Source organism: Notamacropus eugenii, chromosome 2 (assembly GCF_028372415.1).
Source record: "Notamacropus eugenii isolate mMacEug1 chromosome 2, mMacEug1.pri_v2, whole genome shotgun sequence".
Taxonomy (NCBI): Eukaryota; Metazoa; Chordata; class Mammalia; order Diprotodontia; family Macropodidae; genus Notamacropus; species Notamacropus eugenii.
Window position 1 is genome coordinate 38,328,472 of NC_092873.1, and position 16,994 is coordinate 38,345,465.

Sequence of the window (16,994 nt, forward strand, 5' to 3'; positions counted from 1 at the left end):
ACACACACTTTGATTAAGGGAATTTGTTCTGTGAAGTTTGGATTCAGTTAAACAGCTGCGCTTGAGGACCCTGGAAGGGGCTCCCAACAATTTTTGGCCACCTCCCCCATCCCTTGGCTTTCAGTAAACCTTCTCATCCCCTCTATTTGTTATGAAAGGAGCTCAATTCTAGAGGTTATCCTTGCATATGCATATGAGAAGTGGATTAGTTACAGTTGGTTAATATGATTATTTACCAAATGCTCCCATAGCTCCTGAAAAGCATCTCAGACTCCCTGAAGATAGGATAATGGTAACCCAAATTGGGAAATCCTGTTGTTAGTGGAAAGAGGAATCTTGGAATTGGGAAAGACCCATAAAATAATAGTCTTGGGAGTTGCGTGATATCTGAATCTGACACTTATTAGCTGTGTGACCCTAGGCACCTCTCAGCCTCCGTTTCCTCATCTTAAAATAGGGATGGTCATGGCACCTACCCTTCTGAGGATCAAAGGAGATAGTGGGTGTAAAGCACTACTACTACTGAAGCACCACCTTTGAACTTTGAACTTCAAGAAACAACCATAAGACTAGCTTCTATTTACATAGGGTTTCTCATTAGATTATAAGCTCCTTGAGAGCAGGGGCTGGCTTTTGCCTTTCTTTGTATGCCTGGAAGTGTTAGCACCGTGCCTAACCCATAGTAGACACTTAATAAATGTTTGCATATATTTTCTCATTTGAGTCTCTCAACAAGCCTGCAAGCTGGGTGGTATCACTGTCTGCCTTTTACAGGTGAGAAAACTGATACTGATAGAGAAAGGGTAAGTGACTTTGCCAGTATCACACATGCAGTAAGTGCTTGAGGTCAAATTCGAACTCAGGCTTTCATGATTCCAAATCCAGGGCTCTGTATGCTCTGCCACCTAGTGGGTATTAAATGTAAGGACCAAAGATGGAAAATGTTAACAGCTACTTTCTAAGAAAATGGAGAACAGCCCCATAGAACATGTATGAAGGTATAGACAGTTTATTATACACAGTGGAATGTAATGGGGTAGAAGAGAGCCCGAGTTGGGGGGTCATGGTTGTCAAGGAAAGATTCATGGATGATCCCAGATAGAGATGTTGAAGGTGGCCTCTGAACATTGCCTTCAAGACAGAGGAGGTCGTAGGGCAGTGGGGTGGATGGGCTGCCGTTCTGGGTGTTTGGAATTTTTCCCACGGGCATACAGAAGGGAGGAAGGCAAGAGGAGGGACTGGATGCTAGTCCATTTTGGCTGGAATGCAGAAAAGTGGGTTGGAGCCAGCTTCTAGAGGACTAGAAGTTAGACTCAGGAAGTGTTTGTTTTACTTTGAATCTCCTATGATTTTGGCAGTTAGGAGAAGGCTGAATTGGTGTTAGGAAAGACTACAGGAAGGGTAGCCCATTACAAAACTGTTAAAGGTCCTGACAGTACAATGATGAAAGCTTGAACTAGGCTGCTGGCCCTTTGTTAGTGGAGAGAATGGGGACTGGTGGGCCATATATTGGGAAGGTAGAATTGACAGGACTTGCCAACTGATTTGGTAGGGGAAAGGGAGGGAAAGTGAGGAAGAGTGGAGAATCAGAGATGACTGTGAGTTTTTGTGTGGGTGATGGGGAGGGGTTTGAGTACCATCATCAGAAATAAGGAGCTGAGAGGTACTGGGAAAGAGACTCCAGCTTTTGGATGTTGATTTCAAGTTCCTGTTGTGACATCCAAATGGACATACGTGCCTGTCCATCTGGCAGGTGGATGCAGGCCTGGCTCTTTGGGAGAGATTGGGGTCTCTACACTGCCCCAGGGACTTCTCTCTGATTTTCCTTCCAGTTTTAAATCTACAAATTGCTCTTTTCCCCTTTTTCTTCTTTCCTTTCTATAAGGGTTGTCTTTCTAGGAGGGGGAAAGATAGGTTGGAAAACAAAGTTGATGCAAAATGAATAGATAACAGAAATTTAAAAACAAAATTAAATTTAAAAAACATTTAAGACCAGTAGTTTTCACCTGGTTGACTTTCCAACTTCTATCTCTTCTTGGTGGACTGAGCTATCCAGGGAAAGGTTTTGCTCTGCCAACAAAGGAAGCTGAGGACATTTAACAGATAATCACCTGTGTGTTAACCATGGCTGATAAGTGGGAGCAAGGAGGTGGGGCATTGGGGTTGGGGAGGATCAGTTAAAAACCTGGATGCAAACAAAATGATGAGGCAAGATAAGAAGGAGTGAGGAGCACTGAGTCAGTTCTGGGAATTATCACAGTATGCCTTTGTCATTTTTTCACCTAAATGCTGTCTGGCCTGGTTTCCATTTACTTTTTCCTGGCCTTTATTGACTATAGATTGTATAGACAATAGATTTGTAGCTGGAAAGAACCTTAGAGGCAATTGTAAAAAGGAAAATTCTTTCTTTGGACTTTCACTCTGAAAACAAAACTCAGGAAAAAGAGAATTAAGTGAGTTTATTAAAAATGTCAAGGAAGAACACATTGACTTGTTGATCCCTGGAGATCAGCAAGTGATTCAAGATGGAGCCAGCTTTTATGGATAACTTTTGAAATGAGATAAAGACAGTTCGGAATGGACCATTGCATCTCAGCACCTCCCAGTTGCCAGGAGGTGAGGGCTAACTGGCAGGTAACAGAAAAGCTGCAGACTGAATGATGCTTCCCCCAGGATTGATTTACAAGCTGAACTGGCTACAGTGGGTCACTGAGTCAGCATAGCTTTCAATACCTTCTTAGTCCTAGCCTCTTATTTTAAAGATGAGGCCCAGAGAGGTTAGTTATCTACCCAAGACTACACAGGTATTAAGCAGAAGGGATGGGATTTGAACCCAGGACCTTTGACTCCTAATCCAAGCTCTGTTTAACTTTAGTTCACACTTAGTGATTAGATCTGGGTCATTCAAGTAAGCACCTCATATGTGCCAGGTCCTGTACCAAATGCTGGAAGAAGAGCTGGACCCTAGAGTCTGAGGACACACTAGAAGTCTTCAAAGGAGCAGGCTTGAATGGTACTTAGTGCCAAGTGATTGGAATTTAGATAATCTCAGTTCAGATCTGAACTCCAGAGACTATGGAATTCAAGGTTTTATTAGATGACCTTCCTTGCCACTTTGAGGTTCATCCTTTACACTGTCTTATGGGAGGGTAGTACATACCGGCTTTGGGGGGCGTTTCAATAGGGGTGCCTCCCATCTCTTGTGTGTGCAGGCAACTTGCCCTTCTAACATTATAGCTCAAGAGAAGGGGATCCTTCCATTCAGCCTTGCTTTTTATGCTGTGGAGGGATGATGGCCATACTCTTCTTGGGCAGATCCATACATTTTCTATAGCCTTTCTGGGACACTTGTAAACTCTTCTCTCCTGCTCTGTCCTCAAGGTTCACATCCTGTCTGTGATTGGTGCCTCGTTCCCCGCAGCTGTTTGTCATGTTTCTTGACAGGAATGCCTCCTAAGTCACCATCCTTTCTTCATCCAGCTCCTACCTATCTAAGACTTATCAGACCCTAAACTTCTTTTAGGGACTAGCGATTGGTGATCATGAAATTCATGGTTTAATGGAAACATAATCCAAGTTGAGAGAGACTTTCCCATTCAGATCCTGCCTTGGAGACACACTAGCTGTGTAGTCCTCCACAAATCACTTCATATCTCTTTGTTCCAGGTGACTTTCCCCCAGGCGTTACATGGTGATTCTTTTAAAAAAAAAAAATTTGCTAAGCAGTTGCCCATCTACATTGGTTAGAGGGAGTTTCCTCATCAAAAAAAATCATTAACATCACAGATCTAGTCCAAAATTCCTCATCTGTAAAATGGTGATAACCTTCGTGGTTGTGAGAATCAAATAAGAGAGGTAGATGAAGCATTTATTAAATGCTTCCTGTTTGTCAGGCACTGGGCTACCTGGTCAGTTGGTTAACCTCTCAAAGGCTAGGAAAGGTAACTAGTGTTTATTAAAGGCCTAGAATTGTACTAAATGCTAAGGATACAAATCCTAGCCAAATCTATATTCAAATGGAGGAAGATAGCATGCAAAAGGGAGTTGAAAAGGCTCTGAGGGCTTTTCTTCTCTGTTCAACAAGCCTCAGTTTCCTTATTTGTGAAATGGGGACAGGTTTTGAGTTGACTCCCAGCTCTAAATCTGGGAGCCTTCTTGGGTCCTCCTCCCTGACTTGGGCCCCTCCTGGCTGGATAACCCAGATTGCTGCTGGCAGGGGATCTTTCTGTGTTCATTCAGGACTTCTTGGTGGGTCCTCTGGACTTTGAAGTCTCTTCTCCTGGCAGCCCCTCCTGCTATTAACCATCTCTTGCTATTCCTAGGAAGCAAGGCACTGCCAGAAATCTCCCATACTGCTCTGGTGAGCAAAGCCTTTGTCACCAAGGGCTAACTTAGTCACCCAGAATCTTGGTAAAAGGTTCATTTTTCCCCAACAGGCACAATTTGTCCCTAAGAACCAAGTCTGTTTTCTCCTCATTATCTTTTAATTCCCCTGTGCCCACTCAAAGGCATGACCTGGTGAGTTGTTATTGTTTTTTTCCTTCTCCAGAAGGGGACACCTACAGGTAATCTTGATATGGCAATAAATGGCCATTTGTTCAGCCACAGAGGAAGGATGGAGGCTGAGACTCTGTATTATGGCTTCACAGCCACCAGACTTCTTTTTCCCCTAAGCCCCAGTCAGGTGGGCTCAGAGCTGTGTGCAGATGCTGGCATAGGGAAGAGACAGGAACAGAGTGCCGCTGTCAGAGAGGTTTCTGTGGCTCAGCTCCTTAGTTAGCCTTTCCTAGGCTGCTGCAGTTTGAGAGAAAGCCAGTGGAGGGGGAGACCACCCTGCCCAGTAATCTCATGCCTATGCAATTAGAGACATTTATTTTAAATACACACAAACACACACACACACACATACACACACACACATACACACGGTTTGGAGTAGGAGTCTCAGGTCTCACACCTCACCTCTGAGGCTTTATGATCCTGGCCAAGACATTTAATGTCTCGGTGCTCCAGGGAACACAACAAGTTGAGGAGAAAGTGGTTGTCTGTATTGGGAGAGGGAGTTTTTTCACCATACAATTAAATCCTGGGCTCAGTCTCCCCCTCCCCCATCCCTATATTTTGTTTTTACATCCACATATATCTCAGTACCACATCTTGTAACAAAGACTAGGATCATTAAAAAATGGTTTTACAGCTAGAAGGGACCTCTGATGCCATTCCCTCTTACTTTACAGATAAGGAAACTGAGGCCTGTGGAGGAAAGACAACTTACCTAAGATCACATAGGTAGGAAGCATTGGAGATTGTATTTGAACTTGGATCCTCTGAATCAAAAAGAGAAAGAACAGAAAAAGAAAAGAATAGAGCAGTTCAGAAAAAAAAAACGACAGAACTATCCCCAAATCCAGACTCTAACAATGTATTCAGCCTAGAACACCCCTCGGCCCCCACCTGCATGGTGAAAAGAAAGGACAAGGTTGTTTCAAAATTCTCTGAACCAAACTTGGTCATTAGAATTCTGCTGCCTTCGTTTCTGTCCTCCTGTTCTTTCTCTTTCTATTTCTGTAGTCTTTGTGTATGTTGTTTTCCTGGTTCTCAGCACGCCTTTCTTAAGTGCCCACCACATATGAGGGCCTGTGCTAAACTGGGGATAAAAAGACAAAAAGGAAAAATTGTCTGTGCCTTCAGAAAGCTCACATTCTGATGGGGGATGGCCCGTGTATCCAGATCAGTAAGGAGGAAGGCAAGCACACAGCATCTGAAAGAAGAGAAACAGGTATGGGTGATAGGCACCAGAGCTCTGACCTCAGAGGCCACCCAGTCCAATGCCCTTGCTTCACGGAGGAGGAAACTGAGACACAGAAAGGGAAAGGGACTTGCTCAGGGTCACTGAGGTAGCAAAGCATCAGGCAGGATTTGAACTTTTAATGGTTTGGTTCCACAGTTACTGCTGTATTCACTCTGCCTCTGAACTGAGTTTTGATGGAGGCAGAGGTGAGGGAGGGGGTGGTCTGTGAGTGCATTCTAGCCACTGATCAGCCAGCCCAGTGAGACCCCCTCCATCCCATTCCTTGAACTTCCCCTCTAGATGAACAAAAGGGCCAATATGGCCCTTCCTCATTTGCCACATGTGAAGACCCTGTTCTGTGAGGAAGCCTCCATTTTTCCCTAGCTAGAGTATCCATCCTTCCAGCCTTGTGAATAGGAAATGACTGAGAATCCTGTTTCCCTCAGACATTTAAATAAATGTTTGATGAATGAATGACTGACTGACTGATGGTTGAGGACTTTCCCATGACTGGACTTTCCTTGCTCTTTCTTGGCTTAGCTACAATTTCTCCTAGCTTCATTCTTTCCAGGTCTTTCCCCTGGGCTCTGCTGGGAAGAGCCAGGGTCCGAGACAGTCTAGTTTGTGTCTTTTCCTTCTGCTTTATTCCTGTCTCCATCTTCCCTGAAACAGTATGGAATAGTTCTGGAGCTTAGGAGAGGGGGAGTGGTGAGAAAATCCTGCTGTGTGTGTGTCCTGAAAAGGCCAAGTTTAATCAGGCTTCCTGTTCCTCACATGGAAAATGTTAGGGAAGCAGAAGCCCTTGACTGGGGAGAACAGTGGCATCCTGGCTGCTCAGGGAGGAGGGGGAGTGAAATCTGCCACCTTTCCTTTTACCTAGTCTGTCTCTGCCCTTGGAAGTGTCCACTGGGCATGGAGAGCTGGGCTTATGGCTCAGAGACCTTAGCTTACTTGTGGGAAGCTTGGTCTTCGCCTCTTGACCCCCGCCCACTCTTCATATCTAAGAGCTCCCTAAGACTCAAGAATATGGGCTCCCTGTTTCAAGTGGTCTCTAGAATTTTCTGAAGTGTTAGCATGATCAGTCATAGCATCATAGGCTTATGAACAAAAATGAATGGAGAAGCATGTTGCCATTGTATGTGGGATACAGATAGAAAAGCAAGGCAGCCTCTGCTTTCAGGATCTCATGTTCCTTTGTAGGAGATACAGCACATGTAGGGAGCGTTTAGCTACAGAGTGGATCTCAGAGTCTGGAGTCCTAAAGGTTACAGTGTGGCAGGGAGCCTGAAAGGAGAGACCCACCACCATTAAGAAGTGGAGCAGGGGATTCTAGGTTCCCTCTGGCAGGGCTGGGGGTGGAGAGGTCATTGTTAGGAGGAGCAAATGGGCAGGGAGGTTGGTTATGGAATCTGGGGGAGGGTCAGGGAGGCCCTTCTTGGCATCAGTTTCACTTAAGTGTCCCCCTTCCTGGGCACTCCCATGTGGGCCTTGTAATTAGGGCCAGCTACCATAGAGACCATGAAGTTCAACAGACACATTTTAGAGATGAGGCTGAAGCCAAGGAAGCTTAAGTGATTTATCTCAAGGTCACACAGATAGTGAATAGGATGTGAGCCTGGATTCTGGAACTCCAAATCAAGCACTGTGGTACAGTGCTGCCTACCAGGCAATCCATGAACAAGCATTTATGAAGCACCTACTGTGTTCTGGGCACTGGAAAACAAAGAAAAATAGGCTCTGCTCTCCAGGAGATTACGTTATATTAGGATAAACAATACATGTGTGTGTAAGTATGGACAAAGTAAAAACAAAGGTAATTTTGGAGAGAGGGATTAACATTTGGAGAGATCAGAGTAGGCCTCCTGCAGGAAGGAGATTGTATTTCAGCTGAACTTTGAAGGAAGCCTGAGATGGACTCTGGACTCCTTCAGGTAGACAGCCTTTGAACCAGCCAGGGAAGAAGGAGTGGCTGCTTAGGGGTAACTTTCCTATTTCCCATCAATATTCTATGACCTTCTCACAACTCAGCATCTAGTGATTCAGGCCATTGCTGTCTCCCCTCAAAAAAAAAAAATGAAATATTTCCAAGCACTCTGCTGGCCACAAGGCACATGCCTGTCTGCCTTTTAGAGGATGGTGACCGTGTGGTCCCTGTGGCGGCTTCATGCACAGAACCTCTAACTCTCATGTACTGTTCAGGCCTGCCTCCCTCCCACACAATACAGTCCAAGGCTTCAGTAATAACTGGTAACAGCATAAAAAGAAGCCAGGGAGAACACAGATGCCCTGACAACTTAATGGTGATGTTCAGGGCTGAGGTGGGGGGAGAGGATAGGAGGTTTGGAGCAGGTGCAGCTGCTGGAGAACAGCCTGGAGGTATCTCTGAGCTGTTCCACAAGGATTCAGAGGCATCTGTGAGTGGTGGTGGCTGGGTTCAAGCCTTCTTGGGGTCAGGCACCTGTACCAAGTGCTGGGGCTGCAAAGACAAAAGACATAGGAGCCCATTGCCCACAACGAGTTTACATGGGTGGTGAAAGGAGCCCATGGAAGATGTCAAATATGGGGTCAGCATCGATCTTTAGTCTATTAGGATGGGTTTGCACAGTGGGAGGGAGCATGAGTGTGCCTGCTTGTGAGTCTGTGTTATCAAATTAAGGAAATCTGGGCTGGTTGGTTGCCTGAAATTGACCAGCCCAGCTGATAAAAAAAAAATGTGTGCCATGGGAAAAGCCTTGGATTTGGAGTCAGAAGCCCTACTGTCCACTTACTAGCTGGGCAACTTTGGGCAGCTTCGTCTCTATCAGCCTTTTTCTTCTTCTGTGAAATGAGAGGTATTGAGGAATCTCTCATTCAGATAGGTCCCTTTGGTCCATGATGGACTAATCAAGTCCCTTCCCTGGCTTTGAACAACCTGTTCTCATCCCCTCACTGTCCCCACACCACTTCAGTCCTCAGCATCCCTATGAAGCAGCCAAGACATCTTAGTGTCTTCCTTGTTATACTCAGTAGGAGCAAGTGACTACCTGTGAAGTGAAAATCTCCACAACTCAGGCTAACCTACTTGATGGGGTGTGGGATACTTGGCTTTTGACCACTTAGGCTGTTTGAGGGGCAGGAGGAATACTCTCCCAGGCTGGGCACAATCCCAAGACAGGCAATTTCTAAGATTGGAAGACCATTGTTGATTTCATGAAAAGGAGGGTATTATAGGAGATTCCAATGGCTCTATTATGCAAGGAAAGAAGCCATGCCTTTGTCAAATTTGAATCTTGGTCATAGACTTCATACAGAAGTAAACTGGGCCTTCATTCATGGCAGCTGGGGGCATCCAAGTGGGAGCGTGCTCCTAGACTGTTGTGGGGCTCTAAATATCCCCTATAGGAGCAGTCATTTGGAAGAAAAGCAACTACTATGTGATTCCTAGCTTTACTAGAGGTTGATAACTGACTTGCTCTTTATAAATAAAGAAGATATGGCAGGTCTAGCTGCCCTACAGGAGGGAATCTCCTCCTTGGGAGTCCTCATGGGAACAGACTCATTAACCCTTTTAGCACCGAGCTCTTGGACAGCTCCCACCACCTCCTGTTCTCACCTCTTAGTCCTGCTGTTTTGTGCTTAGGGAATCTGGGCCTATAATTTAAAAGGCTGAGTGGTGCTGGATGCAGCAGTTAAGGGGTTAACTGAAGCTCAGCGGTTCCCTTGGCCCCCTCATCCTCTTGCTTCTTCTCTAAAGGAAGCTTATGTTGAAATTATAGAACCAGACCTGGCTTTTGAGGACCCTACTATTAAACACTGGCCCAGCTTGGCCACAGAACCACCCCCTTATCCCCACCCCATATCCCCCTGGCACTGGAGCCTTGGCACCCTCTCATGGGGAAAAGTTTGAGGGAACTAGGAGGGCAGATTTGGGGATGGTTCTTGCTTTCTCCCTCACACTTCAGTCTTAGTCTTGGCCCTCCAGGGGGGACTGGGCTCAGTCTAGAAATGATACCAGGAGGGGAGGGGTTCAGGAAGTGACATCGCTCAGCCTGCCCCCGCCTCCTTATTCCCTATAAAAAGCAGAATGGTGACTCAGAGAAGAGAGTTGGGAGCTTCCTGCCTCCTGCTCCTGCTGTTAATTTTTAGACTTGGAATTAGGCAGAAGGCAAAGGAAACGGCAGCTTGGAATAAGAGTCTGACATGTCATTAAGCAGGCGGCTCTGACAATGCTGCTGCCGCCTAACTCTGAGCAGCTCCTGAGTGTGCAGCGAGACCTGCGCCTTCTGGGGCTCTGGGGTCCGGTGCAAGGGGGGGCTCTCTCATGACCTAGACCTAGCCAAGGGGGCTGGTGAATGGTGTGGGGTGAACCATGGCGGCAGGGGGCCGGCGTCGGCGCCCACTGCGCTACCCTTCACTGGCAGCCCTGGTCGAAGATTCTCAGTGGCCTTTCTTATTCCTTGTCACAGACTTCAGCTACGGGGCCGACGACTACGACGGGGAGGGGAATGAAGAGCAGAAGGTGCCACCCGAGGGCTCGGAGACCATGCCATACATCGATGAGTCGCCTACTATGTCCCCTCAACTCAGCGCCCGAAGCCAGGGTGGTGGGGATGGCATTTTGCCCACCCCCCCAGAAGGTTTGGGACCTGTGGTAGGTGACTCCTCTTTTCTTTTTCTGCCTTGGAGAGGGTGGGGCATGATTCTTAAAGACTGGCAGTTCTCAGAAATGTTTTGGGGAAAGGATGAGGATGATTGAAATATAGATTCTGAGCCCCCAGTTCTAACTTCCATTAATGGCTGTCCGTCAGTCTTTGAGTTGTGTTTATTTTGGCTAGTTTATATTTATGGGATCCTAGAATGCCATCTTCCTTGAGATAATTCCCATTCCTTCTGCCCAGTTGCTTCTCTCTCTTTCTTTTGCTCTCTCTTTACACATCCCCTTCTCTCCTGTCTGCTTTTCTTCTCCCTGTGATCTGTCCCTCCACCCTGTCTCCTCCTCCTTTTCCACTCTGTCTGCTTGGCTTCTGTCTCCTGGTTGCCCCCTCTTCCCTTTTCTCACCCCCTTTCTGAAAAGGAAGAAAAAGTTCAGGAGGAAATGTCACACCAGAGTTTAGACTGACCTTTCTGGAACCCTGGGCTTTCATCCCCTTCTCTCTTGTTTGTGAGTGTGTGTGTGCGTGTGCGTGTGTGTGTGTGTGTGTGTGTGTGTGTGTGTGTGTGTGTGTGTTGTGGTATGGTATGGTATGTAAGAAAGACAGACTGAGACAGAGACAGACTGAGACTGAAACAGCCTGAGACAGACGTAGTGGTGGGAGATGGGGGGAACTGGAGGCAACCTTCGACTTTCCTTCCCCAGAGCTGGACAGATACATCCCCCATGGGAGGTGGCTCATGGTGATTGATGTCTTTTGGCTATGGGCTCCTTTGTAGGGGGTTATGCTGGCTGCTTTTCTTTTATTCTAATACAGGAGTTCTTGAGCTGGGTTCCCAGAATGGTTGAGATCTTTGCTAGGTTGTCTCCTCTGTGTCTTTTGCCTTAGGGAGAGGGGTTTGTGCATCTTCAAGGACTAGGAATTGTCAGGGATAGATTTCAGGAATCCATCAACTTGGATGGGAAAAAAAATATATGTTTTTCCTAACATGTAACTGAATTTTAGCAATTTCTTCTAGTCTGAATTTTTAAAAACCATCTTATTCTGAGAAGGGATTCATGGGGTTCAGCCAGCTGCCAAAGATGTCTGACCCATGACATAAAAGAAGGTTTGGTACCTCTGTCTTAGTGGGACTGCCTCAGGATGAGCCTTGAGAACCTTGTGAGATGCCCCTTTGCTTGTTTCTCCAGGGGCTGTCTTGTTTGCATGAGTGGCTCCAACCTGTTCAACCTCTTTTTTTAAAAAGGAGCTAGAAAGAGAATCTCCCTGGGTTAGGCTCACAAGAGCCCCTGGTTGGCAAGGGGACCCATCCATATCTTACTGTGTACATTTTCCCTGTTGCTGCTGGGCTCTCTTCCCCTCCTTGGAGTTTGCGCCCCCTCTTTACACGCCCCCCTTGGTGGAGGTTGGCTGTTGTAGCCTTTGGCAGCAGCGGCCTTGACAACGGCTTTTCCACTTGGGGGAAGCCACCATGTTGTCATAGCAACTGAGACCCAATGCAGATAACCATAGAAATGGTACCAAGAGCCTGCCAGGCATGATGAGAGTGGGGGGGGTAGATGTTGGAGATGGGGGTTCATGCTGATAGTCAGTACTGGAGGAGTTACCTTTAGATGAAGTAGGGAGCAGGAGTCTGTTATTAGTCATGTTAGTTTGGTAGGAATGAGCAGGGATGCTGATAGAGCTTGAGGAGAGGCCAATATCTATAGCCGGGAGCCACACCAGGCAGGCCCCAGGATTTCATTTACCACTCCTACCCCCAAGCCCAGCAAGTGACCCTTCTGGTGACTCCTGTTCCCCAACCTCTTCTTGAGCAGCTAGGTCCACAAAGTGCCAGAGATGAAAGGATTCTTAGAGACCACTGAGTTAGTCAGTAAACAGTTATGAAGCACCTATATGTGCTAGGCCCTGTGCTGAGTGCTGGGAGTCACACAGATAAGTAAGTAAAGTACAGAGAGGCCCACTACAACACGTGGCAGATCTATTGGTGTTTGGTCTGTGTGTGGTGGGACATGCAGGGGGACAGTCAGAATGGTGGGAGGAGGGGAGACGACTTGGGAAAGGACCGCTTCTGCTTTGTTCCACACAGAATGCTAGCCTGACAAATGTTTGCTGGATTGAATTAGCATCACAGGGTCATGGCTTTATTTCTTGAAGGAAACTCAGAAGTCATCAAGCCCAGGGCCCTCATTTTACAGTGGGGGAAACTGAAGCCCTGAATGGGAAAAAGTGCTTTTTCCTACCCTAGACCAATCCAATCAATATTTATTAGAAGCTTACTCTGTGCTATGGGCAGTGAGGTGGTACAGTGGATAGACGTCAGGGCCTGCAGTCAGGGGAGTCATCTTTGTGGGTTCAGATCTGGTCTCAGACACTTACTGATTGTGTGACTCTGGGGAAGTCACTCACCCCTGTTTGCCTCCATTGGAGCTCTGTTAAATGAGCTAGAGAAGGAAACAGCAAATCACTCCAGTATCTTTGCCAAGAAAACTCCCGAAGGGGTCACAGAGTTGGATACAACTGAAAAATGAGTGAACAACAACATGTGCCACACAGAGATTTGTAGGTAGGCATGGCAGGAAGAGAGGGGGGAGGGGGGGAGAGACAGAGACAGAAAGACAGAGATAGAGACAGAGATAAAGACACAGAGAGAAACACAGACAGAGACAGAGAGAGAGATGGGAGGAAAGGGAAAGAGGAGAAGAAAGAAACAGAGACAGAAAGATGGAGATAGAGACAGAGAGACAGAGATAGAGACAAAGACAGAGAAACACAGAGAGAGACAGAGAGAAGGGAGGAGAGGGAGAAGGGAGAGAGGGGGAGAGAAAGAAACAGATACAGACACAGAGATAGAGAGAGAAACAGAGACAGAGAGATGGAGATAGAGACAGAGAGATGGAGATATGCCAGGCCTAGAGGCCTGAGGGCTACCCGAGTCTTCTTACCTCTATCCCGAGGTCTTCGGTTGGCCAAACCGGATGCTCGTATGAGAGAAAGGACATTCCAGAGTCGAACAAGGGTTGAGCTTTATTTTAGGGTCTAGTTACAAGTGCAGGGGAATTCTTCCTTAGGAGGGAGCGAAGAATCTCCCAAGGAGGCAAAGATCTTACAATAAGAGATTGGAAGTAGAAGTATAAGTGGGGAGATGGGGGGAGGGGAGAGAAGAAAGAGGGAAAGCGGAGCCTTGTCCTGTCCGCTCCGCTCCCCTCCGCCCAAGAGAGCTTTCAGGCTTTCCTGATCCTACTTAAGCTCTCCAGTCGCATAGTTTGCATCTGAATACCGTGCCTGTTAGGTGTGCCCAGATCCGGGACAATCTCGAGGGTGGGGAGAGCTCTCTCCCATCACGTCTCTCACGGGAAGAGGCGGAAATACACGAGATAGCTCGGTTCACCTCGATTCCCAGTTGTTTCCTGGGGGGTCTCGTGAGAACTCTAAGATTTAGAAGTTCCCACCTTTACCCGCCCGAGACTGTCCACATGGAATTGAGTTTCCAACCCCAGCAGAGATAGAGACAGAGAGACAGATGGAGACAAAGAGAAACAGAGAGAGAGAAGGGAGGAGAGGGAGAGAGACAGAGAGACAGAGATACAAAGACAGAGAGAGAAACAGAGAGAGACAGAGAGAGAGGAGGGGAGGGAGGGAGACAGACAGAAACAGAGACAACTGGAGATAGAGAGACAGACATAGACAGAGATAGAGAGAAGGGAGGAGAGGGAGAGAGAGCAGAAGAGGATGGGAGGACAGAGAGAGAGCATGTGTATGTGTAGTTTTTGAAGCTTCTCTAGTGTTGTGGGGAACTGTCAAAAAATTTTAACCCCCTCCCTTCTCCTGGCCATCTCCTGCATTCCCATGTCCAGCTGCCTTCTTCTGCATCACTGGTGCCATCTTGTGAGCCCAGGTGGTACTGCTATTTGCATCCCAGAGTGTCTGAGTTCAGAATACAGAATATTAGAACTGAAGTAATTTTACAGGGAGGAGGGGGGAAAGGAACTAGGGCTATTGAGCCTGAAGAAGGGAAGATTTAGGAGGGACAGATCAGAAGAGGGATTAGACTTGGTCTTCTTCTCCCCAGAGGCAGAATCAGAAGTCCATTCAGGCTCAGAAATGTCACAGCCATTAGAGCTGTGGCAGAGTGAATGCCCTGCCTCTGGAGGCAGTGCCTTCTTCTCCATGGGGGTCCTCAGGTGGAGGTCAGATAACCATTTGGAAGGGATGTTATGGTGGGGAATCCTCTTCAGCTGCATCCCATGGCCCCTGTGGTCCTTTCCTACTCCTGAGACCCTCTGAGGCCAAACAAGGCTCACACAGCTAATTAGCAGCACAGCTGGGACCAAAAGTTTCTGTAGTGTAGCAGGAAGAATGCTGGGCTTTCAGTCAGAGGAAATGGGTTTAAATTTTACAGCTATTCACTTGCTACCCATAAGACTTTGGGAAAGTCATTCCACATTTCTCAGCCTCAGTTTCCCCCCTGTAAAAAGAGAAGAGTTGGACTCAGTGCTCCATAAGGACCTTCCAGCTTTAAATCCATGATCCTATAATCAATATGCCACTTTCCTGTCTCCTAATCACTGGAGCAAAATATAAAGGCCTAGGCATAAGTTGGGAGAATTCTCCCCAATAAATACCACCCGTCACTTATCCCTCTCTGTTCTAACACTGCTTTCTTTTATGTTGAGGAGGAAATTCTAATGTTCACCCCGTAACAGCTCCCTAGTGGCCATTTACCTCCTCCTGCAGTTTTGTTTCTGCTGATTAGAAGATGGAGATAGCAGAATGTGGTCCCCCCTAGCTTCAGACATCAAAAGTTTTTAATTACCTCCCGATTCTAATTGCCCCAGTTAGGATTCTGTTCATGCCTATGTCCTACTAATCTGCTGTCTCTGAGGGAAAACAATGTGGGCTTGGCTTGGCATGGACCCTTCTTTTCCTGAGTCCCCAGGGCTGTTTGAATGAAGTAAAGAAACAGAGTCATTACATACAGACACATGATTTATTTAGCAAGGCATGTGGTTGTGGGAGCAAATCGGGTCCAAGGCTGTAAGTAGCCAAAGGCCCAGAACCTTTGTTTCTAAACAGTTAACATATAATTTGAAGGGAGTAAAAAATACTAAAAACAGGATTATTAGGAAAGGTAGAGGGGTAATTTTGTGACATTCCTTACATTGAGGGACCTTTAGGAAAGGGAAAATTTTCTGACTTCTCTAAAACCAGCTGAAACTTAGCTTCACAAAATGGTGGAGAAAGGCAAAATGGAGTCAGTGATGTTATTTTTCTTGTAACAGGACTCAGTGTTTTGGTAAAGGACTTAAATGTTCCTGGCATGAGTTTTCATCAGTCTGGTGTGTCAGAGTCCCTCCCCATCAGGGTTTCCTGTGGTGATCCTGGCAGCCTGGGGGATTCTGGGTTGGGCCTGACCATTGTTCTGGTAGCTTTTGCCTCTGGGCAGCAGCACCTGCCTGGTACTCATGCTGGTTGTACTCTGGGCACCCATGCCTGAAATGGGGTCTCATTGTCATTCTCTTCTTCCTGGGCAACCTACACCAGGAGGTTGAGGAAGAGTATGTTAGTACTTGAGCTGGTTCTTGGAGGGAATGTCAGATCTGCATGATTAAACAGAGGCTGAGGTGGGAAGTGCCTCTCAGTTCCTAGTGTTTGAAGGATGAAGTTAGGATGGGAGAGATGTCATTCTTTGCCTATCTCTTTATAAAAAAAAATAATAAAAACTATATTTATATGGCACTTGACTTTGCTGTGGGACTGTGATCAAGTCACTTTCCATCCCAGCCTCAGTTTCCTCATCCATATAATGAGGATAAATTAGGCTTGCATTCCCTCCAAGGGGTGGTACTGAGAAAAGCACTGTCCCCTCTAAATCTGAGTTAAAATTAGTCACTTTTGCACACATTATCTCCTTCAATCCTCCCCATCAGTCCTGTAAGGTAGGTTTATAGAATCTTAGCTGTAGAGCTGGAAGGGACCTTAGAGTTCAACTAGTCTCACCCTTTCATTGTAAAGGTAGAGAAATTGAGGCCAAAAGGGTTAAGCCACTTAGTCACACCGCTAGTAATTTCAGGAGCAGAACTTAAACCCACGTCTTCATACTCCAAGTCTAGTGTGCTTTTGACTTGCTACCATCCTATTGTGAGAGTTCAAGTAAGATTGTCCCTTTTTTGCAAATCAGGGAAAGAGAGGCTCAAGAATTCACATGCCTTTCCAAGAACAAGTAATTAGCAAAGCCAGAACCTGGAATATTACTTGTTCAGTTGTTTCAATCATGTCTGACTCTTTTCGACTCCATTTGGGGTTTTCTTGGCAAAGATGTTAGATTGGTTTGCCATTTCCTCTCTAACTTATTTGACAGATGAGGAAACTGAGGCAAACAGGGTTAAGTAACTTGCTCAGGATCACATAGCTAATAAGTGTCTGAGGCTGGCCTTCCTCATTCCAGAGCTAATTTCCCAAGTTTCTCTGAGGCTACTGGTTCAACTCCCTTGTTTTGCAGATGAGGATACTAAGACCCAGGAAGGATAAGTATCTTGCCCAAAGTCACACAGCTAATAAGTGTTAGAGGC

The 16,994-nt window shown here is 46.5% G+C and overlaps 1 protein-coding gene across 5 annotated transcripts in view; it reads left to right on the forward strand.

Moving 5' to 3' along the window:
* The window catches only part of ABR (ABR activator of RhoGEF and GTPase), a 289,390-nt gene that overhangs the window by 112,704 nt on the left and 159,692 nt on the right, over nt 1–16,994 (forward strand). For all 5 annotated transcript variants that reach the window (XR_011973884.1, XM_072639879.1, XM_072639880.1 and 2 more), the window contains exon 2: nt 10,237–10,421. Coding sequence is in view for 4 of the 5 variants with exons in the window: in XM_072639879.1 (XP_072495980.1) it covers nt 10,237–10,421 (185 nt within the window). In the remaining variant the exon portion in view is untranslated. The remainder of the gene's footprint in view (nt 1–10,236; nt 10,422–16,994) is intronic.